The sequence below is a fragment of the Bufo bufo genome, chromosome 6 (genome assembly GCF_905171765.1).
Source record: "Bufo bufo chromosome 6, aBufBuf1.1, whole genome shotgun sequence".
Lineage (NCBI taxonomy): Eukaryota > Metazoa > Chordata > Amphibia > Anura > Bufonidae > Bufo > Bufo bufo.
Window position 1 is genome coordinate 437,731,814 of NC_053394.1, and position 23,969 is coordinate 437,755,782.

The following is a 23,969-nucleotide window of genomic DNA, read 5'->3' on the forward strand; positions in this document are numbered from 1 at the left end:
TGAGCAGAATGCAGGTCCTGATTGTTGGGTCTGTTTTTACTATCACTCTGGATGAGCGGCATGCCGGTCCTGATTGTTGGGTCTGGTTTTTCTATCACTCTGGATGAGCAGCATGCAGGTCCTGATTGCTGGGTCAGTTTTTCCTATCACGCAGGTCCTGATTGTTGGATCTGTTTTTCCTATCACTCTGGATGAGCGGCATGCAGGTCCTGATTGCTGGGTCTGTTTTTAATATTACTCTGGATGAGCAGCATGCAGGTCCTGATTGTTGGATCTGTTTTTTCTATTACGCTGGATGAGCGGCATGCAGGTCCTGATTGTTGGGTCCGTTTTTCTATCACTCTGGATGAGCGGCATGCAGGTCCTGATTGCTGGGTCGGTTTTTCCTATTATTCTGGATGAGCAGCATGCTGGTCCTTATTGCTGGGTCCGTTTTTTCTATTATTCTGGATGAGCAGCATGCCGGTCCTTATTGCTGGGTCCATTTTTTCTATTATTCTGGATGAGCAGCATGCAGGTCCTGTTTTTACTATCACCCTGGATGAGCGACATGCAGGTGCTGATTGTTGGGTCTGTTTTCACTATTACTCTGGATGAGCAGCATGCAGGTCCTGATTGTTGGGTCTGTTTTCACTAATACTCTGGATGAGCAGCATGCAGGGTCGGTTTTTCTATTACTGTACTGTACTAAGGGTGGCTGTACACAAGCAGGTTCTTCATCTGGATGCGATGCATGTAGTGAACCGGACTGAATCCTCATCCAGTCATGTTTCACGCATTATGTTTGCATTCAGGACAAATCGCAGCATGTTCTAGGAGTTGTTCTAGGAGATGTTCTACGAGATGTTGTTCTACGAGATGTTCTATGAGATGTTGTTCTACGAGATGTTCTACGAGTTGTTGTTCTACGAGTTGTTGTTCTACGAGTTGTTGTTCTACGAGTTGTTGTTCTACGAGATGTTGCAGCGTGTTCTAGGAGTTGTTCTAGGAGTTGTTCTACGAGATGTTGTTCTACGAGATGTTGTTCTACGAGATGTTGTTCTACGAGATGTTGTTCTACGAGATGTTGTTCTACGAGATGTTGTTCTACGAGATGTTGTTCTACGAGTTGTTGTTCTACTAGATGTTCTATAAGTTGTTGTTCTACGAGATGTTCTACGAGTTGTTGTTCTACGAGATGTTGTTCTACGAGATGTTGTTCTACGAGATGTTGTTCTACTAGATGTTCTATAAGTTGTTGTTCTACGAGATGTTCTACGAGTTGTTGTTCTACGAGTTGTTGTTCTACGAGATGTTCTACGAGTTGTTGTTCTACGAGATGTTCTACGAGTTGTTGTTCTACGAGATGTTGTTCTACGAGATGTTCTACGAGTTGTTGTTCTACGAGTTGTTGTTCTACGAGATGTTCTACGAGTTGTTGTTCTACGAGTTGTTGTTCTACGAGATGTTCTACAAGTTGATGTTCTACGAGTTGATATTCTACGAGTTGATGTTCTACAAGTTGTTCACACAGCTCTAAATGGGGCTGTGTGAAATATGGAAGGCATCTGAATGCAGTGTTCTTCACTGATGGTTGCTGGAAGATGTCATTCTTCAGTTTTTCTTCACGTGTGAAAAATGCAGCAATCTGGATACAATCCCGGACAGGAAAAAAACCACACGGAAAGAAATCGCAGACAAAACAGATTTAACCTGTGTGCAAAACCATTCGATCTTTCCTGAACGGATCCTGAAGCAATCGGGATCACTCATGGGACAGAGGCCTTAGGGTGCTGCCCCACCTCATGGCGGGGCTATGTTTTAGACGTGGCAAAAAAGCATTGACAGAACGCATGCAGTTTTAACAACGTACCTGTGGTCACGGCGCATTTTGTTCCAGCAAAGGGGAAATAAGTAAATGATGCAACAAAACTGAATGTCATTAGTCTCAGGGCAGAGCAACACCCAGGTGGTCGAGGTCGCTGGGTTCTACCTTTACAGGAAGAAACTCCCCAAAACCGCAGGGACGTTTTTGCAAAAACTGCATGCGGGTTTTTTTAAGCTTTTTTTTTTGCCACAACCAAAACACAGCCCGGCGACGCCATGTGCCAGCATCCGGACAAGTCAGTCATCTGCTTGGCAGAAGTATCTCCTCTACCAAAGACCTTTATCTGCTGGTTTTCTATATTCATTGCTCCATACGGAATTCTACGGAACTTTCAGCTTCTTCTTAGAACTGTTTTCAGCAGTTTTTCTTCTTTTTTTTGTTAAAAAGGAAAACACAAATTATCCGGCATTTATTTATTCTTCATCCCTCTGACTAATTTCCCTCATACACCAGTCACTGTCATCATCATCATCACCACCACCATAGTCACCATCATCACTACCATCATCATCACCACTGTCACCATCATCATGATAGCCACCACTGTCACCATCATAGTCACCAACATCATCACCACCATTGTCATCATCACCACCATCATAGTCACCATCATCACCACCACTGTCACCATCACCACCATCATCATGATAGCCACCATCATCATCATAGTCACCACCACCATCATCATCACCACCATTGTCACCATCAACATTACTACCATCATCATCACCACTGTCACCATCATAGTTACCACCGTCACCATCATCACCACCACCATTGTCACCATCACGGTCACCATCATCATCACCACTGTCACCATCCCCACCATCATCATGATAGTCACCACCGTCACCATCATCATCACCACTATTGTCACCATCAGTCCCCACCATTGTCAACATCACAACCATCATCATAGTCACCATCATCACTGTCTCCATCATCAACATCACCGTCTGTTCTTTCCACTCTGGGCTTTTGAACGCTGTCCACAGGACGGTTCAGTAAGATGCGTCCGAGGAGCAGGTGGAGCGCAGGAGAACGGCGTTGCAGGCTTTTTATTGTATTTTAGTCTCGTTTAGAGGCGTCCCCCGAGCTGCACCCTCATATCACTATGTGCAGGACATCCCTGATGGTCTCCGTGCAGGAGGAGCAGCCGCGAGCGCTCGGAATCAGCTCTGCTACATGCTCCGGCCCCTGTAAGCAGCCAGGAGGTACCTCAGGGGCCAGGCAGACATGAAGCAGTTATGGGGTTCACCACCTCCTTATCTCGCCTGACAGATGACGATGATGAAATCTCTGTATGTTCTACAGGCTGAGGCCGGGGGGCAGAGTCCTGGTGCATGGAGGACCCCTAAACTGCAGTCATGGGGGCTTAGGTGTCTCATACTCACTACATATTAAGGCGAAGGACATGCGGAGGAGCTTGAAGTGACAGCGCATCCCAGACCAGTTCTGAGGACAAAGAAAAGATTAGTCATTCCAAAACATTGCACCCCAAACTCCTGGACCCCCCCACATTGCACCCCAAAATCCCTGGACGCCCCACACATCGCAACCCAATACCCCTGGACCCCCCACACACATCGCACCCCAATACCACTGGACCCCACACACATTGCACTCCAATACCACTGGACGCCCCACACATCACACCCCTATACCCCTGGACCTCCCACACATCGCACCCCAATACCCCTGGACCCCCCACGCATCGCACCCCAATACCCCTGGACCCCCCACATCGCACCCCAAACCCCTGGACCCCCCACATCGCACCCCAAACCCCTGGACCCCCCCACATCGCACCCCAAACCCCTGGACCCCCCCACATCGCACCCCAAACCCTGGACCCCCCACACATCACACCCCAATACCCCTGGACCCCCCACACATCACACCCCAATACCCCTGGACCCCCCACACATCACACCCCAATACCCCTGGACACCCCACACATTGGACGCCAAAACCCTTGGAACTCCCACATACACTACTCACAAAATATTTGGGATGTTTGGCTTTCGGGTGAAATTTCTGGAAAACTTAAGAAGTTCCGGCTTACATCAGGAAAGTCGGGCATTTACGTAGAAGCAGTAATGGTGATCTCATCTCACAATTTATTGACAAAGAAGCCGACCCCAGTGCTGGGTACACCGCCACAAAATGTCAGTGTCTCAGGAACTTGTCCTGTGTCCTTGAGCATTAATTCCAGCTTGACAACGACGTCTCCTGCTGTTCACAAGTCGTCTTATTGTCCGCTGAGGCATGGCGTCCCACTCTTCTTGAAGAGCGGCCCTCAGGTCATTGAGGTTCTGGGGTACAGAGTTACGAGCCTCTACACGGCGACTCAGCTGATCCCATAGGTTTTCAATGGGATTCAGGTCTGGAGAAAGTGCAGGCCACTCCATGTGAGGTCCCCCAGTCTCCAGCAGCCGTTCCCCAATGATGGACCTTGATGAGCTGGAGCATTGTCCTCCATGAAGATGACATTAGGCCTGTGATGTTCCTGCAGAGGTACAATGACTGGAGTAAGGAGGTTCTTCTAGTAGTCTGGGCTGTCACTGGACCATTCACACAGTGTAGGGCAGTTCTGTACTGACTAGACACACCTGCCCACACTGTAACACCACCACCAAAGGCTCGTCTGGTGACCACAGTGGCTGATGCAGAGCGCTCTCCTTGACGTCTCCAACATCGTTGGTGGCCATCATTTCTGCTCAGCATGAATCGACTTTCATCAGTGATCAGCACTGAGGCCACTGATCCCTAGTCCAGCGTAGATGACAAGACATGACGCCTGTGCCTGGTGGTGCGGTCTGGTAACTGGGCAGGTCGTCTAGCACGCAGACCATGATGATGTAAACACTTTCCTATGGTCTGACGTGACACTTGGGTGCCTCTCACCTCCCTTACATGTGCCTGGAGTTGTGTGGCATTCATCATCTGGTTCCGCAGGGCTTTGTTCTCAATTAAGCGGTCATCAGTGTGGGATGTGGCAACAGGACGTGGCAACTAAGTTGGACGTGTGCATTTGGAAGGTTAGAGAAGGTTACATTAAAGGGGTTCTGCACTTGGTTTAAACTGATGATCTATCCTCTGGATAGATGATCAGCATAAACAAAGTGCAGAACCCCTTTAAGTTCTCCTGTAAAGGTTAGAAGCATTTTAGGGTCATCCGGACTTTTTGTGAGTAGTGCACCACATCACAAAACCAAGAAACCCCACATATCACACCCCAAAACCCCTGGAACCCCCACACATCACACCTCAAAACCAAGGCACCTCAGATATCACACCCCAAAACCCTGGAAAACCCACATATCAAACCCCAAAACACCAGTCACCCCCATGTCCCACTGCAAAACCCAAGCACCAGACAGAACTCCTGATGGTCACTTCTGGCCGACACTATGACCCCTGTAGGCATCACTAGATCTTGGGGTTCACGCACACTTCTACTGGCATAGAACCAAGGAGGCATTCTGTCCATCACCTACAGGGGGATTGGGGGTTCTGTCCCTCACTAATTGGGGGATTGGGGTTTCTGTCCCTAACTGACAGGATTGGGGGCTTCTGTCACTAATGGGGGGACTGGGGGGTTCTGTCGGTCACTGAAAGGAGGATTGGGGGGGTTCTGTGCCTCACTTATGGGGGATTGGGGGGGTTCAGTTCCTTACTGACAGGGAATTTGGGGGTTCAGTCCTATAGTAATAGAGGGATTGGGGGGTTCAGTCCCTTAGTGACGGAGGGGATGGGGGGTTCAGTCCCTTAGTGATGGAAGGGATGGGGGTTCAGTCCCTTAGTGACGGAAGGGATTGGGGGGTTCAGTCCCTTAGTGACGGAAGGGATTGGGGGGTTCAGTCCCTTAGTGACGGAAGGGATTGGGGGGTTCAGTCCCTTAGTGACGGAAGGGATTGGGGGGTTCAGTCCCTTAGTGATGGAAGGGATGGGGGTTCAGTTCCTTAGTGACGGAAGGGATTGGGGGTTCAGTCCCTTAGTGACAGGGGATTGGGGGGTTCAGTCCCTTACTGACAGGGGATTGGGGGGTTCTGGGGGGTTCAGTTCCTTACTGACAGGGGATTGGGGGGTTCAGTTCCTTACTGACGGGAGAATGGGGGGGTTCAGTCCCTTACTGACGGGGAGAAGGGGGGGTTCAGTTCCTTAGTGATAGGGGGAATGAGGGGTTCAGTCCCTTACTGACGGGGAGAATGGGGGGGTTCAGTCCCTTACTGACGGGGAGAATGGGGGGGTTCAGTCCCTTACTGACGGGGAGAATGGGGGGGTTCAGTCCCTTACTTACGGGGAGAAGGGGGGGTTCAGTCCCTTACTGACGGGGAGAAGGGGGGGGTTAAGTCCCTTACTGACGGGGAGAATTGGGGGGTTCAGTCCCTTACTGACGGGGAGAATTGGGGGGTTCAGTCCCTTACTGACGGGGAGAATTGGGGGGTTCAGTTCCTTAGTGATAGGGAAAATGAGGGGTTCAGTCCCTTACTGACGGGGAGAATGGGGGGTTCAGTTCCTTAGTGACGGGGAGATTGGGGGGTTCAGTTCCTTACTGACGGGGAGAATGGGGGGTTCAGTCCCTTACTGACAGGCAGAATGGGGGGTTCAGTCCCTTACTGACGGGGAGAATGGGGGGGTTCAGTCCCTTACTGACGGGGAGAATGGGGGGTTCAGTTCCTTAGTGACGGGGAGATTGGGGGGTTCAGTTCCTTACTGACGGGGAGAATGGGGGGTTCAGTCCCTTACTGACGGGGAGAATGGGGGGTTCAGTCCCTTACTGACGGGGAGAATGGGGGGGTTCAGTCCCTTACTGACGGGGAGAATGGGGGGGTTCAGTCCCTTACTGACGGGGAGAATGGGGGGTTCAGTTCCTTAGTGACGGGGAGATTGGGGGGTTCAGTTCCTTAGTGACGGGGAGATTGGGGGGTTCAGTTCCTTAGTGACGGGGAGATTGGGTGGCTCTGTTGCTCACCATAACAATATTGGCCAGGTGGGCGGACACAATGGCGTAGACTCCGCCCGATGATCCCACCACCGGAGCTGTCATGTCGGCCACAGACACTGCGAGGGAACCTGCAGAGACGAGAACAACCATCAGACATCTCCAGACCCCCCCGAAACAATGAGCAGCCAACGTGACCCCTCACCTGCCAGGACTCCGGCAACGTACACAAAGCCGACCCTCATCGCCCCGTGCACCATCTCAAGGGGGACACCCACCAGCAGCTGCAGCACGACGTTCACCCCCAGATGCTCTATCCTGGAAGACACGACCCCCATATTAGAGGATGATGTGGGCCACTGATGGGCGGCGGCCTGTTACATCCCCTCCCCCTCACAGTGTTAATCACTGATGACATCACACAGTGCAGGCTTAACCCACACATAACCTCCCACTTTGGGTGAGGGGCCCCGAGACTTCTGCATGACCCTTACCCTGCAAGAGCCAGGAGACAGTATTAAAGGGGGGGTCTGACTTCAGCAAGTGGCAGTTATCATGTAGATGCAGTTAATAGCAGGCGTATTAATCCCCCAAAAGCTGGGAGTAATTGTACCAGGGGTTGCTTTCAGGGTCATGGGTGGGGGCACTACTCACCCGGCATGCATGAATATGTAGCTGAGGTATCGCCAGGCCTGCGCCCGGAGCTGCGGGTGGTACACCAGAGGATTCTTCTTTAGGTACTGAGAATGCGTCACTTGCAGGACGAAGCGGTTCAGCAGCAGGCCATAATATACAAAGATGGCGACCTGCGACACAGATAGAGCAACTATCATCGTCCCCTCCACCAGGCGTCACTGAACCCACACAAATAAAACGCCTTTGCCTATGAGGCACGACTTGGAACTAACGGTCTACCGTATTGAGAAGGCACTGGCGCTTCTGTGAGCCCGTGGCCTACTCTCCTAGGTCACGGACATCACGTTCATCAGTCACGTGGCCTAAGAGCAGCTCAGCCTCATTGAAGTGAATGGAGCCGACTGCGGCCACAATAAAACGTACGGCGCTGTGCTTGGTGAGCACAGAGAAGGCTGATCGGCGAGGGCCCCAGGTGTCGGACCCCCACCGATCAGTATTAAAATCTCAGAAAACCCTTTTAAGATGGAGGTTTGTGGTCTTGTGTAGGCTCGTTCTGTCTGGGAGCAGGAACTCAGCGGCACTTACCTCCACAATGGTGACCGTGATCATGAACCAGGGAGGGGGGCACCCCGTGTAGTTGTCATAGAACCACTTCCGGTCTATCTCACGGGGCAGGGTCTCATAGGCAACATGGCGGATCAGGCGCTGCGTGAGATCCAAGCTGGATTCCTCCAGAAGAGTCTTCTTGCACAGGCGTCGGTTTCCCTGCAGAATGGCGCGGCGGAAGCTGTCAGACCTTCTGTTGCCTATCTAAAGACACAAAGAGAAGGAGCATTATAACCGTCTAATGTCCAGTCAGTTGCTGGGGGTCACTTGACGGCACCAGGTCCTGCCACCCTCGCTGCGGGCACTCACCAGATTCAGGACATCCTGGTAGCAGATCTTTCCCTCTGCATTGCTGTGTGCTAGGGCCAGCAGGACATCCAGCTTGTGGGGGTCCAGCTCAGGACCATGCTTCTGCAGGAGGGTCCAGAACTGTCGATTGCTGATGTAGCCGCTGCTCTCACAATCAAACTGAAAGAGACAAGAAGACTTAGGCCTCAGACACTGGCTCCTCTCACACATATCTAGGGGCCACAGTTCTGGAGGGCCCCAGCAACAAGTACAGCAGTTACAGAAATGTGAGAAACCATCACGACCAGATCCTCCACATATAACATAACCACCACATCCATGTAATACAACGTAACAACTCATACATGTAAAATGATGGGTATGACACATACATTATAGGACCCACCACACACATGCACACCACAGGACCCATCACATACATATAACACCAAAATTATGGGGTCCATGTAAACCTGATGTTCGAGATCATGACAACAACCTACAACACATATAAAAACCTATTAAATATCTAAGAATACACATTGGGGAGGGGGGATGTGGAGCGTCCAGGAGAAATTGAAGAAATTAAAGACAGAATTCAGAAGAAACCAGAGAGAACACCAAGGAGAAATTAAAGGAATTAGAGACAGAACCCAGAAGTAACCAGAGAAAACACCCAGGAGAAAATGGAGGAACAAGAGACACCACCCAGCAGTAATCAGAGACAAAATTGGTAGGAATAAGACATCAAACTGAGGTGAAACTGAAGGAACTAGAGACAGAACCCAGAAGTAACCAGAGAAGGAACCACACAGAACACCCAAGAAAAACGGGAAGAACTAGAGACACAACACATAAGGAATCAGAGACACCACCCAAACTGGAGGACTTAGAGACCACCTAGGAGTAACCAGTGAGACCACACTGGAATAACCAGACTACTGGAGGAACCAGAGCAACTGCCCAGGAGGAACCAGAGACACCACCCTGGAGGAACTAGACACCACCCAGAAGTAACTAGAGAGAACAGCCAGGTTTAACTGGAGAATCTAGAGACACAGTTTAAAAGTAAGCAGAGGGACATCCAGGAGGAGCCAGAGAGAACACCCAGAAGAAACTGGAGAAATTAAAGACTAACCAGTGAGACCACACAGGATGAACCAAAGACATAGCCCATCTGTAACTAGAGCAGTGCTTCTCAAATAGTGGGGCGCACCCCCCAGGGGGGGGCACCAGGCTCCGTAGAGGGGGGCTCGTTCAGGGCCGGCCTTTGGGGTGTGCGGGCTGTGCGGCTGCACAGGGCGCCATAGCAACAGGGGCGCCGGGCGGCCGACAGCTCGCAGTGTAATATGCGGCAGGGAGATGAGCGCTTCCATTGTGGAAGCGCTCATCTCCCGTCTGATCAGAGGCCGGTGCAGGCGCTGGACGCGATGTACGGAGCAGGGGCCGGGGGAGGGACTGGGAGGAGGAGCTGGGGGCCGGCAATAGCGGTGGGGCGGTGCGGTCACTGTACTATAGCCCCGCCCCACCGCTCCCTCCGGTATACTAATATAAAATGTATTATTGAATTAAAAGTTATTAAACATGCCCCCCTCACTCCTAATAGTACGTATATCCGAATTTCTTCTGTAGAATGCCGGCAGGCGGGCCGGGCGGCCGGCGCGTCCCTCAGTGATGTCACGTGCCTGCGCCGCCTGCTTTATGAATGAAGCAGGCGGCGCAGACAAGTGACGTCACTGAGGGACGCGCCGGCCGCCCGGCCTGCCTGCCGGCATTATACAGAAGAAATTCGGATATACGGTACTATTAGGAGTGAGGGGGGCATGTTTAATAACTTTAAACGGCGGCGGCGGGCACACGGAATCTGTGGATGGCACAGTTAAGGGGTGGGGGTCTGTGGATGGCACTGTTATGGGCTGGGGGGGCACTGTGGATGGCACTGTTATGGGGTGGGGGGTCTGTGGATGGCACATATATAACAGTGCCAGCCACAGATCCCCCTGTAACAGTGCCAGCCACAGATCCCCCCCATAAGTGTCCGTCATCCACAGATCCCACCATAAGTGTCCGTCATCCACAGATCCCCCCATAAGTGTCCGTCATCCACAGATCCCCCATAAGTGTCCGTCATCCACAGATCCCCCCATAAGTGTCCGTCATCCACAGATCCCCCATAAGTGTCCGTCATCCACAGATCCCTCATAAGTGTCCGTCATCCACAGATCCCCCCATAAGTGTCCGTCATCCACAGATCCCCCCATAAGTGTCCGTCATCCACAGATCCCCCCATAAGTGTCCGTCATCCACAGATCCCCCCATAAGTGTGTGTCCGATCCACATTTCTTTCTTTTTTTATTCTCTTATACGTTAATAAGGATACAGTGTTATGCAGAGGAGTACTTATAACAATTTTATAGACAGATGATACTATTTACAGTCGCGCGGGGGGCGCGAAATGTTTTCTTCTTCCTAGGGGGGGGCATGACAGAAAATAATTGAGAAGCACTGAACTAGAGACACTGCCCAGGATAAACTAGAAGAGCTTGAGAAACCACCAGAGGCTGTCCAGGGGAAACAAGAGACACCGCCATAGAGTAACCAGAGACAACGCCTAGGAGAAAAAGAAAGAACTAGAGTAACCACCAGGAGAAACATGAAAGACCATCCTGAAGGAACCAAAAACAGGCCAGATGTACCCATAGACACCGCCCAGGTGGAACCAGAGAAACTGGAAGAACTAGATAAATCGCCCAGGAGTAACCAGAGATGACACTAAGGACTAACTAACCATAGACATAACCCATTAGAAACTGGAAGAGCTAGAGAAAACAATAAGGAAAAACCAGAAAAAACACCCAGGGGGAACCAGAGAGGCCATTCAGGAGAAATTGGGGGAACTAGGCGCACCACTCAGCATGAAATGAAGAGATTCAGGAAAACACATGGGACAGCTGAAATGTGGGATTTATGATCACAGAAGACACTTTTAGCTTATCAAAACAAATGATCGAGAATAAAAATATACAAAAGCAGAACCTAGAGACACTGGCTTAGAGGTACTGAGAAAAAAAATAGTTCAGAAAGAACCGGGAGAAACTGACAAATCAGTAAAAACACCCAGGAGGAGCCAGAGAGAACACTCAGGAGAAACTGGAGAATGTAGATATGACCACCCAAAATGAACCCCAGAAACTAGAGGGACCAGAGAAACTGGAGTTATCACATGTACTTCATGTAACCACAGCTCTATAACCTCAATGCCTCCCCTTCATCTCCTTTTTCCCCTCCCTTTTCCCTTTCTTGTTTTCCTTCCTATAAATCTTCCTTCACTATCTTATTAATCCTCCCTTTCTCCCTATTCTTCACCCTCCTCTTCTTTTCCTTCCTCTTCTAGTCCCTTTTTCTCTCCTTCTAGCTCACCCTTCTCTTTCTCCTCTACTTCCTCCCATTTTTTCTTTTCTTGTTTATTTGCAAATTGCGACCTCTTCTCCGTTCCCCTCTTTTCTTCTCCCTTCTTTTTCCTGTTCTTTCCTCTCGTATTCTTCTTCCTCCTCTTTTTTGCATTCCTCCTCTTCCTATTCTTTACTTTTTTGTTGTTATTCTTTTGTTTCTCCTCTTTTTGTTTCATCCTCTTCTTCCCCTTGACCCTAGTCGTCTTTCTTCTTCTTTATTTTATTCTCTTCTTCTTCCTCCTCTTCATCTTGTTTATCTTCCTCCTTTTCATTTTTCCTTCCTCCTCCTCCTCTATTTTCCCCCACTGTATCTTCTTCATTTACTTATGTATTCCTCTTCCTGTTTTTCTTCCTTCCTCCTCATTTCTCGATCTCCTTCCTCTTTATTTCCTTTCTCCTCTTTATTTTCTTCCCCCTCTTCATTTTCCTCCATCCTTTTCTTTTTCCTCCTCCTCTTCTTTTTTCATAGTCCTCTTCTTTTTATTTCCTTCCTTCTCTTCTTTTTTCATAGTCTTCTTCCTCCTATTTTTCCTTCCTCCTTCCTCTTAGCCTCCAGATCACAGTTGCAAGCACACAGCGTCACGCCTCGCTCACATCTCAGTGACAGAGAGACCATTGTTATCTGGAGATGTCCAGCTGGGACGCTGGGTGAAGAGCCGCAGACAAAAGAGTGGCAGATGGTGAAGACGGCCAGACACGGTGGTGTTTATCCGCTTATGTGGAGGAGGGGTCGGCAAGTATTACTCTTCAGATAATAGACCTTTGTCTGGATGCACGGGCTGCTGGGGCTCAGGCCTGAGGAGCAGCAGGTGCTACGGAGTCCACATAACTCGCACTATTCTTATATAGCAATACTTTGAGGTCATACAAGAGCATCGGCGCCAATGACAACAAATAATTGTGTGAACCCCAGCAATGGTCCTTCTGAGGTCAGGTGACACATCTGATCTCCAAATAAACCTCAGAATGGAAATCAGGGAAACTATGAGGAGTATCATGCAGCATGAAGAACGGACCGCCATGCTGGACATTGCGCCAAATAATGGCGCCAAACGCATCGGGATTTCTGTACACATGGCTCATGGGGTCACCATGTTACTGCAGGGATGTCCGCAGCAAGGGCCACATGGGGAACGGGTCACACGTGCTGCTGACGTTATAATTTATGGCTGCATCCAAGTGTCAGAGCCAGTGCACCAACTGCAAATGTGAAAGTATGGGGGGGGGGGGTGCACACAGAATACAATGCGATGGGCGATGCGATGAAGGGGTGACTCCTGTACTGTAATATTAACCAGCTCCTTCCCACACTATTATTCCACACCAACATAGGGGGCTGATGGAATGGACACGTCCGGACAATGGAGACTGGGAGGGGACGGTTCTTTATGATGTCCAGCCGATCAGTCCCTGGTCGAGAGACAATCTACTGCCCACATCCAGTACCAAGGGGTGATCTCCTGAAATCCTTTGTACTGCTGGGGGCCCTGGCTTCCTCCACTATGACACTGCTAGTCGGCTACCCTAACTTCTCCCCTGAAATACTCTGCACCGTACACTGCAGGTAGTGCTTGGCGTCTGGCATACTTATAATAGGTGATTAACATGCTCAGCCCTCCCACAGAACTGCAGCAGCCGCCTCCATATATCACAGCGGAGGCGGCAGAAACGTCACAGGCGAAGCTCAGACAACTGCTCAGCTCTGCAAACAAATGTTCTCAATATGACGGGGCAAAGCGTGAGCTCTTCAGTCCAGAAATTATCACATATATGGAGAATGGTGACGTCAACTTATATCTGGAGAGTTGTGATGTCACCTCCTGTATAATATAACAGATATCTAGAGATTGGTGATGTCACCTCCTGTATAATATAACTGATATCTGGAGAGCGGTGATGTCACCTCCTGTATAATATAACTGATATCTGGAGGGCGGTGATGTCACCTCCTGTATAATATAACTGATATCTGGAGAGCGGTGATGTCACCTCCTGTATAATATAACTGATATCTGGAGGGCGGTGATGTCACCTCCTGTATAATATAACTGATATCTGGAGAGCGGTGATGTCACCTCCTGTATAATATAACTGATATCTGGAGAGCGGTGATGTCACCTCCTGTATAATATAACTGATATCTGGAGAGCGGTGATGTCACCTCCTGTATAATATAACTTATATCTGGAGAGCGGTGATGTCACCTCCTGTATAATATAACTGATATCTGGAGAGCGGTGATGTCACCTCCTGTATAATATAACTGATATCTGGAGGGCGGTGATGTCACCTCCTGTATAATATAGCCGATATCTGGAGGGCGGTGATGTCACCTCCTGTATAATATAACTGATATCTGGAAAGCAGTGATGTCACCTCCTGTATAATATAACTGATATCTGGAAAGCAGTGATGTCACCTCCTGTATAATACCAGTTACATCCAGTGGTCATAGCGTCCGCGGTGAGGACAGGTCATAGCGTCCGCGGTGAGGACAGGTCATAGCGTCCGCGGTGAGGACAGGTCATAGCGTCCGCGGTGAGGACAGGTCATAGCGTCCGCGGTGAGGACAGGTCATAGCGTCCGCGGTGAGGACAGGTCATAGCGTCCGCGGTGAGGACAGGTCATAGCGTCCGCGGTGAGGACAGGTCATAGCGTCCGCGGTGAGGACAGGTCATAGCGTCCGCGGTGAGGACAGGTCATAGCGTCCGCGGTGAGGACAGGTCATAGCGTCCGCGGTGAGGACAGGTCATAGCGTCCGCGGTGAGGACAGGTCATAGCGTCCGCGGTGAGGACAGGTCATAGCGTCCGCGGTGAGGACAGGTCATAGCGTCCGCGGTGAGGACAGGTCATAGCGTCCGCGGTGAGGACAGGTCATAGCGTCCGCGGTGAGGACAGGTCATAGCGTCCGCGGTGAGGACAGGTCATAGCGTCCGCGGTGAGGACAGGTCATAGCGTCCGCGGTGAGGACAGGTCATAGCGTCCGCGGTGAGGACAGGTCATAGCGTCCGCGGTGAGGACAGGTCATAGCGTCCGCGGTGAGGACAGGTCATAGCGTCCGCGGTGAGGACAGGTCATAGCGTCCGCGGTGAGGACAGGTCATAGCGTCCGCGGTGAGGACAGGTCATAGCGTCCGCGGTGAGGACAGGTCATAGCGTCCGCGGTGAGGACAGGTCATAGCGTCCGCGGTGAGGACAGGTCATAGCGTCCGCGGTGAGGACAGGTCATAGCTGTTTATAACGTTGAAGTTCCTGCATACTATAAAAGCTGAGTCGAGGGGCAGAGATCTGCGGATTCTCCACATGTGATCACAGGTTCTGCTGCAGCATGTCGCACCCGAGCTCAGTGACAACCAGCAGCACAAGTCCCTCCCCTGCAGGGCACCCAGCACAGAAATGGATGAACGTCCCCCTCCCTATATGGCTGCCAAAATGGAGGTTGGCGCTGTCCAATGAGAAACAACAGAATCCTCTCCTCATTCTGTAAAAAAAACTGTGGAAGACGTCACTGTGGACGGGGCGGCTGAGAATTATTACCGGGAAGATCTCATCATCACAATCACAGGAATGTGCCGGACAATCACCCCTATTATCAACAACCATGTGAGGAGCAGAGTGGTCACCGACCCAGACTGTGCACAAGAGCAGGCTCCGCCTCCTGGAGATTATAAACCAGAGTGACATCATCACACACACCGGAAATTATAAACCAGAGTGACATCATCACACACACCAGAGATTATATAAACCAGAGTGACATCATCACACACACCGGAGATTATAAACCAGAGTGACATCATCACACACACCGGAGATTATAAACCAGAGTGACATCATCACACACACACCGGAGATTATAAACCAGAGTGACATCCTCACACACATACCGGAGATTATAAACCAGAGTGACATCCTCACACACACACCGGAGATTATAAACCAGAGTGACATCATCACACACACCAGAGATTATAAACCAGAGTGACATCCTCACACACACACCAAAGATTATAAACCAGAGTGACATCATCACACACACACCGGAGATTATAAACCAGAGTGACATCATCACACGCACACCGGAGATTATAAACCAGAGTGACATCATCACACACACCGGAGATTATAAACCAGAGTGACATCATCACACACACACCGTAGATTATATAAACCAGAGTGACATCATCACACACACCGGAGATTATAAACCAGAGTGACATCATAACACACACACACACCGTAGATTATATAAACCAGAGTGACATCATCGCACACACACACCGGAGATTATAAACCAGAGTGACATCATCACACACACACCGGAGATTATAAACCAGAGTGACATCATCACACACACACCGGAGATTATAAACCAGAGTGACATCATCACACACACGTGGAGATAAAAGAGAGATAGGAGGCAGCGCCTCATGTGTGGTATTGTCTAATAATAGGTGCAAGAGATAGATAAAAAACTCTTACCAGAAGATGTTGTGAAGAGTCACAACATCTATATGAAGCTTGTGCTGATTTTCCCGATCAGCGTGCGGGGCGCCTGCGCTGCTGCCTAGGTTCCAGCCCCGTGCCTTGGAGGCATTCGTCGGGGAGAAGTAAGTTGGAGAAGAAGAAAGAAGATGAACCTTTGGATGGCGCTGTCAGCAGGAGTCGGAAGCAGGTAGGTATTGGTAACACAATACTTTTTTATTTTCAGTCAACGCGTTGACTGAAAATAAAAAAGTATTGTTACCAATACCTACCTGCTTCCGACTCCTGCTGACAGCGCCATCCAAAGGTTCATCTTCTTTCTTCTTCTGCATCATCACACACACTGGAGATTATAAACCAGAGTGTGAAAGTCTAAAAAATCCCTTTATTATATCACGCAGATGGGTAAGGGTACAGGTGTGGCCGTATTAAAAACGTATTGCTGTATAGCTATAACAAAAAACTCCCACAAAAAGAAAAAAGGGGGGAAGATAAATATCAGAGACCCACGACACATGTATGCGATCAGCTATAAGGCTGATCGCATACATTTTCCCTTTCAGATGCCGTGGTCAAATGTAACCACGGCATCTGCGCAGTCCGGAAGCGGAATTCGCACACTTCTGCTCCGGTGACAGCGTTCCCCGGCTGAGATCGGGGAACCTGTTACATTGATCTAATAGACTGAAGCCTCAAGCAGGCTTCGGTGCCTATTAGATGGCTATACCAATACAGGTCACTAGGTGGCAGCATTGTATTGGTATAGTGCAGGGATGCTCAACCTGCGGCCCTCCAGCTGTTGTAAAACTACAACTCCCATCATGCCCTGCTGTAGGCTGTCCAGACATGCTGGGAGTTGTAGTTTTGTAACAGCTGGAGGGCTGCAGGTTGGCCATCCCCGGTAGAGTGCAAATAAAGTGTTCAATGGTGTCTATATAGACATCAATGAACACAATAGGCAATCTAATGATTGCCATTGTCATACAAGGTGAATTAAAAAAAAAAAAAAAGTAAAAAAAAAAAATAAGTAAAAAAAAAATGTTTTTGCAAATAAAATAAAAATAACAAAAGTTCAAATCACCCCCCTTTCCTTAAAAAAAAAAACTATAAAAAAATAAACATCATGGGCATCGCCACATGCGAAAATGCCCATACTATTAAAATATAACAATATTAATGGCATTTGGCAAACGGCGTAATGGGAAAAAAAATAAAAAACTGCCAATTATGCATTTTTTGTCACTTCAACTACCCAATAATTTTTTTATAAGTGATCAAAAAGTCGCACACACTTCAAATTGGTATCACTGAAAAGAATGAGCCCTCACACAGCCTCGTACACATAACTTCAAAAAAGTTATAGGGGGTCATAATATGGTTATAAAAAAAAATATATATATTTCCCTCAAAGGTTTTAATTTTTTTTTTCAGTATTAAAACGCAAGAAAAATTATACAAGTGTGGTATCGTTGTACCCGTACTGAACTGGAGAATGAAGATGACAGGTTAATTTTACAGCATAGTGTACAGTGTAAAAAATAAAAACCTTTATCAGAATTGCGATTTTTCCCAATTTTACCCCATTTGGATTTTTTTCCCCACTTCCTACTACATGGTATGCAACCGTAAATGGTGCCATTAGAAAGTACAACTTGTCCCGCAAAAAATAAGCCCTTATAAGGCTATGTAAATGGAAAAATAAAAAAGGTAGGACTATGGGAAGGCGGGGAGTGAAAAACGAAATGCAAAAATGGAAAATCCCTTTAGGACTTGGCCATTTTTTGCAAATCTGACCAGTGTCACTTTATGTGGTGATAACTTTAAAACGCTTTTACTTATCCAGGCCATTCTGAGAATGTTTTCTTGTCACATATTGCACTTCATGACACTGGTAAAATTGAGTCAAAAAAATTAATTTTTATTTATAAAAAAATTCCAAATTGACCAAAAATTGGGAAAAATTAGCAAATTTCCAAATTTCAATTTCTCTACTTCTATAATACATAGTAATAGCTCCAAAAATAGTTTTTACTTTACATTCCCCATATGTCTACTTCATGTTTGGATCATTTTGGGAATGACATTTTATATTTTGGACATGTTACAAGGCAAGTTTAGAAGCAAATCTTGAAATTTTTCAGAAAATTTCTAAAACCCACTTTTTCAAGACCAGTTCAGGCCTCTTTCACACTACCGTATGGCTATTTCAGTGTTTCGCGGTTTGTTTTTCACGGATCCGTTATTCCGTTTTTTTGTTTCCGTTGTGTTTCCGTTTCCATTCCGTTTTTCTGTATGGCATATACAGTATACAGTAATTACATAGAAAAAATTGGGCTGGGCATAACATTTTCAATTGATGGTTCCGCAAAAACGGAACGGATACGGAAGACATACGGATGCATTTCCGTATGTGTTCTGTTTCTTTTTGCGGACCCATTGACTTGAATGGAGCCACGGAACGTGATTTGCAGGCAATAATAGGACATGTTCTATCTTCCAATGGAACGGAAAAAACGGAAATATGGAAACGGAATGCATACGGAGTACATTCCGTTTTTTTTGCGGACCGTATATGGAACACAGAAAACGGCCCGCAAAACGGAAAAAAAAAAACGGTAGTGTGAAAGAGGCCTGAGGCTTACATAAAATAAACCACCCAAAAATTACCCCATTCTAGAAACTACACCCCTCAAGGTATTCAAAACTGATTTTACAAACTTTGTTAACCCTTTAGGTGTTCCACAAGAATTAATGGAAAACAGAGATAAAATTTCAAAATTTCACTTTTTTGGCAGATTTTCCATTTGAATCAATTTTTTTCCTGTTACAAAGCAAGGGTTAACAGCCAAACAAAACTCAATATTTATGGCCCGATTCTGTAGTTTACAGAAACACCCCATATGTGGTCGTAAACTGCTGTACGGGCACCCGGCAGGGCGCAGAAGAAAAGGAACGCCATACGATTTTTTGACATCATGTCCCATTTGAAGCCCCCCTGATGCAACCCTACAGTAGAAACTCCAAAAAAGTGACCCCATTTTGGAAACTACGGGATAGGGTGGCAGTTTTGTTGGTACCATTTTCTGGTACATATGATTTTTGGTTGCTAGTCTATATTACACTTTTTGTGATGCAAGGTAACAAGAAATAGCTGTTTTGGCACCGTTTTTATTTTTTGTTATTTACAACATTCATCTGACAGGTTAGATCATGTGGTATAGAGCAGTTTGTCATGGATGCGACAATACCAAATATGACTACTTTTTTGTTGTTGGTTGTTTCAGTTTTAGGCTACTTTCACACTGGCGTTTCTGGGTCCGCCTGTGAGATCAGTTTCAGGGCTCTCACAAGCGGCCCCAAGCGGATCAGTTTTGCCCCAATGCATTCTGAATGGATGCGGATCCGTTCAGAATGCATCAGTTTGCCTCCTTTCCGCCTCCATTCCGCTCTGGAGGCGGACACCAAAACGCCTGGCCGTGCGGAGCCGAACAGATCCGTCCTGACTTACAATGTAAGTCAATGGGGACGGATCCGTTTACATTGACACAATATTGGTGCAATTGTAAACGGATCCGTCCCCCATTGACTTTCAATGTAAAGTTAGGAGTCCCTATTAATATACCATCGGATTGGAGTTTTCTCCAATCCGATGGTATATTTTAACTTGAAGCGTCCCCATCACCATGGGAACGCCTCTATGTTAGAATATACCATCGGATTTGAGTTAGATCGTGAAAACTCAGATCCGACAGTATATTCTAACACAGAGGTGTTCCCATAGTGATGGGGACGCTTCAAGTTAGAATATACTAAGAACTGTGTACATGGCTGCCCCCTGCTGCCTGGCAGCACCCGATCTCTTACAGGGGGCTGTGATCCGCACAATTAACCCCTCAGGTGCTGCACCGTATTAAAAGCATTGGTGGCCAGTGCGGCCCCCCCCTCCCTCCCCAGTATTAAAAGCATTGGTGGCCACAGGCTAACAATCCCCCCCCCCCCCCCCCCATCATTGGTGTCAGCGGAGCGGCATTTCCGATCGGAGTCCCAGTTTAATCGCTGGGGCTTCGATCGGTTACCATGGCAGCCAGGACGCTACTGCAGTCCTGGCTGCCATGGTTACTTAGCTTATACTTACATGCGCTGTCTGTGGCCGGCCGGCGCTCTTCCTACTGGTAAGTGACAGGTCTGTGCGGCGCAGTAGCGTCCTGGCTGCCATGGTAACCGATCGGAGCCCCAGCGATTAAACTGGGACTCCGATCGGAAATGCCGATCCGCTGCCAATGATGGGGGTGGGGGAGGGGGGTTGTTAGCCTGTGGCCACTGCCACCAATGCTTTTAATACTAGGGAGGGAGGGAGGGGGGGGCTGCACGGACACGGTCCGCGAACCGTTGTCCGTGAAAAAAATAGGACAGGTCCTATTTTTTGGACGGACTGTAAACACGGATCACGGACGCGGATGACAAACGGTGCATTATCCGAGTCAATGGGTCCGCAGAAAATCACGGAACAACGGACATAGATGCACACAACGGTCGTGTGCATGAGGCCTTAGAATATACTGTCGGATCTGAGTTTTCACGATCTAACTCCAATCCGATGGTATATTAATAGGGACTCCTGACTTTACATTTAAAGTCAATGGGGGACGGATGCGTTTACAATTGCCCCAATATTGTGTCAATGTAAACGGATCCGTCCCCATTGACTTACATTGTAAGTCAGGACGGATCCGTTTGGCTGCAGGCAGCGTTTTGGTGTCCACCTCCAGAGCGGAATGGAGCCAAACTGATGCATTCTGAACGGATCCGCATCCATTCAGAATGCATTGGGGCTAAACTGATCCGTTTGGGGCCGCTTGTAGGAGCCCTGAAACGGATCTCACAGGCGGACCCTGAAACGCCAGTGTGAAAGTAGCCTAACATAACAAAGCATTTTTGAAAAGAAAAAAGATTTTTTAGTGTCTCCACATTCTGAAAGCCGCAGTTTTATTTATTTTTTGGGCGACTGTCTTGTGTAGGGGCTAATTTTTTTATTTTTTTCTTTACTTTTTGATCGCTTGCTATTACACTTTTTGTGATGTAAGGTGACCAAAAAATAACTTTTTTTACACCGTTTTTATTTAATTATTTTTACGGTATTCACCTGAGGGGTTAGGTCATGTGATATTTTTATAGAGCAGGTTCTTACGGACGCGGCGATACCTAATATGTATACTTTTTTATTTATTTATGTAAGTTTTAGGCCTCATGCACACGAACGTTGTGTGCACCCGTGGCCGTTGTGCCGTTTTTTTTTCGCGGACCCATTGACTTTCAATGGGTCCGTGGAAAAATCGGAAAATGCACCGTTTTGCAGCCGCATCCGTGATCCGTGTTTCCTGGCCGTGAAAAAAATATGACCTGTCCTATTTTTTTCACGGCCAACGGTTCACGGACCCATTCAAGTCAATGGGTCCGTGAAAGAACACGGATGCACACAAGATTGGCATCCGTGTCCGTGATCCGTGGCCGTAGGTTAGTTTTTATACAGACGGATCCGAAGATCCGTCTGCATAAAGCTTTTTCAAAGCTGAGTTTTCACTTCGTGAAAACTCAGAACCGACAGTATATTCTAACACAGAAGCGTTCCCATGGTGATGGGGACGCTTCTAGTTAGAATACACTACAAACTGTGTACAAGACTGCCCCCTGCTGCCTGGCAGCACCCGATCTCTTACAGGGGGCCGTGATCAGCACAATTAACCCCTTCAGGTGCGGCACCTGAAAGGGTTAATTGTACTATCATATCCCCCTGTAAGAGATCAGGGCTGCCAGGCAGCAGGGGGCAGACCCTCCCCCCCCTCCCCAGTTTGAATATCATTGGTGGCCAGTGCGGCCCCCCCCCCTCCCTCTATTGTAATAATTCGTTGGTGGCACAGTGTGCGCCCCCCATTGCCCCCCCCCCTCCCTCTATAGCATTAACAACGTTGGTGGCCAGTGTGCGGCCTCCCATCTCCCCCCCCCCCCCATCATTGGTGGCAGCGGAGTTCCGATCGGAGTCCCAGTTTAATCGCTGGGGCTCCGATCGGTAACCATGGCAACCAGGACGCTACTACAGTCCTCGTTGCCATGGTTACTTAGCAATAGTACAATAGTAGAAGATTCATACTTACCGGCTGCTGCGATGTTCGTGTCCGGCCGGGAGCTCCACCTACTGGTAAGTGACAGTGACAGGTCTGTGCGGCGCATTGCTAAATGAACCGTCACTTACCAGTAGGAGGAGCTCCCGGCCGGACACGAACATCACAGCTCCCAGGTAAGTATGAATCTTGTACTATTGCTAGTAACCCGCTGCCACCAATGATCGGGGGGGGGGGGGGGGGGGCGCAAGATGGGAGGCCGCACACTGGCCACCAATGTTGTTAATGCTATAGAGGGAGGGGGGCCAATGATTGCCACCAACGATTTATTACAATAGAGGGAGGAAGGGGGGGGGGGGGGGGCGCACACTGTGCCACCAACGAATTATTACAATGGAGGGGGGAGGGGGGGGGGGGGGGGGGGGCACACTGTGCCACCAACAAATTATTACAATAGAGGGAGGAAGGGGGGGGGGGCGCACACTGTGCCACCAACGATTTATTACAATGGAGGAAGGGGGGGGGCCGCACTGGCCACCAATGATATTCAAACTGGGGAGGGGGGGGGGGGGGTCTGCCCCCTGCTGCCTGGCAGCCCTGATCTCTTACAGGGGGATATGATAGTACAATTAACCCCTTCAGGTGCAGCACCTGAGGGGTTAATTGTGCTGATCACGGCCCCCTGTAAGAGATCGGATGCTGCTAGGCAGCAGGGGGCAGTCATGTACACAGTTTGTAGTATATTCTAACTAGAAGCGTCCCCATCACCATGGGAACGCCTCTGTGTTAGAATATACTGTCGGAAATGAGGTTTCACGATCTAACTCATATCCGACAGTATATTCTAACATAGAGGCGTTCCCATGGTGATGGGGACGCTTCAAGTTAAAATATACCATCGGATTGGAGAAAACTCAGATCTGATGGTATAAAAGGGACTCCGGACTTTACATTGAAAGTGAATGGGGACGGATCCGTTTGAAATGGCACCATATTGTGTCAACGTCAAACGGATCCGTCCCCATTGACTTGCATTGTAATTCAGGACGGATCCGTTTGGCTCCGCACGGCCAGGCGGACACCAAAACGACTTTTTTTTCATGTCCGTGGATCCGCCAAAAATCAAGGAAGACCCACGGACGAAAAAACGGTCACGGATCATGGACCTACGGACCCTGTTTTTGCGGACCGTGAAAAAAAAACGTTCGTGTGCATGAGGCCTTACACAATGATTTCATTTTTGAAACAAAAAAAAATCATGTTTTAGTGTCTCCATAGTCTGAGAGTCATAGTTTTTTCAGTTTTTGGGCGATTATTTTAGGTAGGGTCTCATTTTTGCGGGATGAGATGACGGTTTGATTGGCACTATTTTGGGGTGCGTATGACTTTTTGTGATGTAAGGTAACAAAAAATGGCTTTTTTTACACCGTTTTTATTTTATTTTTTTATGGTATTTATCGGACAGGGTGGATCATGTGATATATTTATAGAGCCAGTCATTACGGACGCGGCGGTACCTAATATGTGTGTTTTTTTTTCCTGTTTTTTATTATAAAATAAGGGAAAAGG

At 48.4% G+C, this 23,969-nt stretch overlaps 1 protein-coding gene across 1 annotated transcript in view; it reads right to left on the minus strand.

Moving 5' to 3' along the window:
- Positions 1–12,230, minus strand: part of RHBDL3 (rhomboid like 3) — a 30,604-nt gene extending 18,374 nt beyond the window's left edge. The window contains exons 1-7 of the mRNA XM_040438599.1: positions 12,122–12,230; positions 8,367–8,593; positions 8,037–8,261; positions 7,470–7,621; positions 7,021–7,133; positions 6,846–6,946; positions 3,262–3,322 (exon numbers count right to left, since the gene is read on the minus strand). Coding sequence (XP_040294533.1) covers positions 3,262–3,322; positions 6,846–6,946; positions 7,021–7,133; positions 7,470–7,621; positions 8,037–8,261; positions 8,367–8,593; positions 12,122–12,230 — 988 coding nt within the window. The remainder of the gene's footprint in view (positions 1–3,261; positions 3,323–6,845; positions 6,947–7,020; positions 7,134–7,469; positions 7,622–8,036; positions 8,262–8,366; positions 8,594–12,121) is intronic.
- Between the last annotated feature and the right edge of the window lie 11,739 nt (positions 12,231–23,969).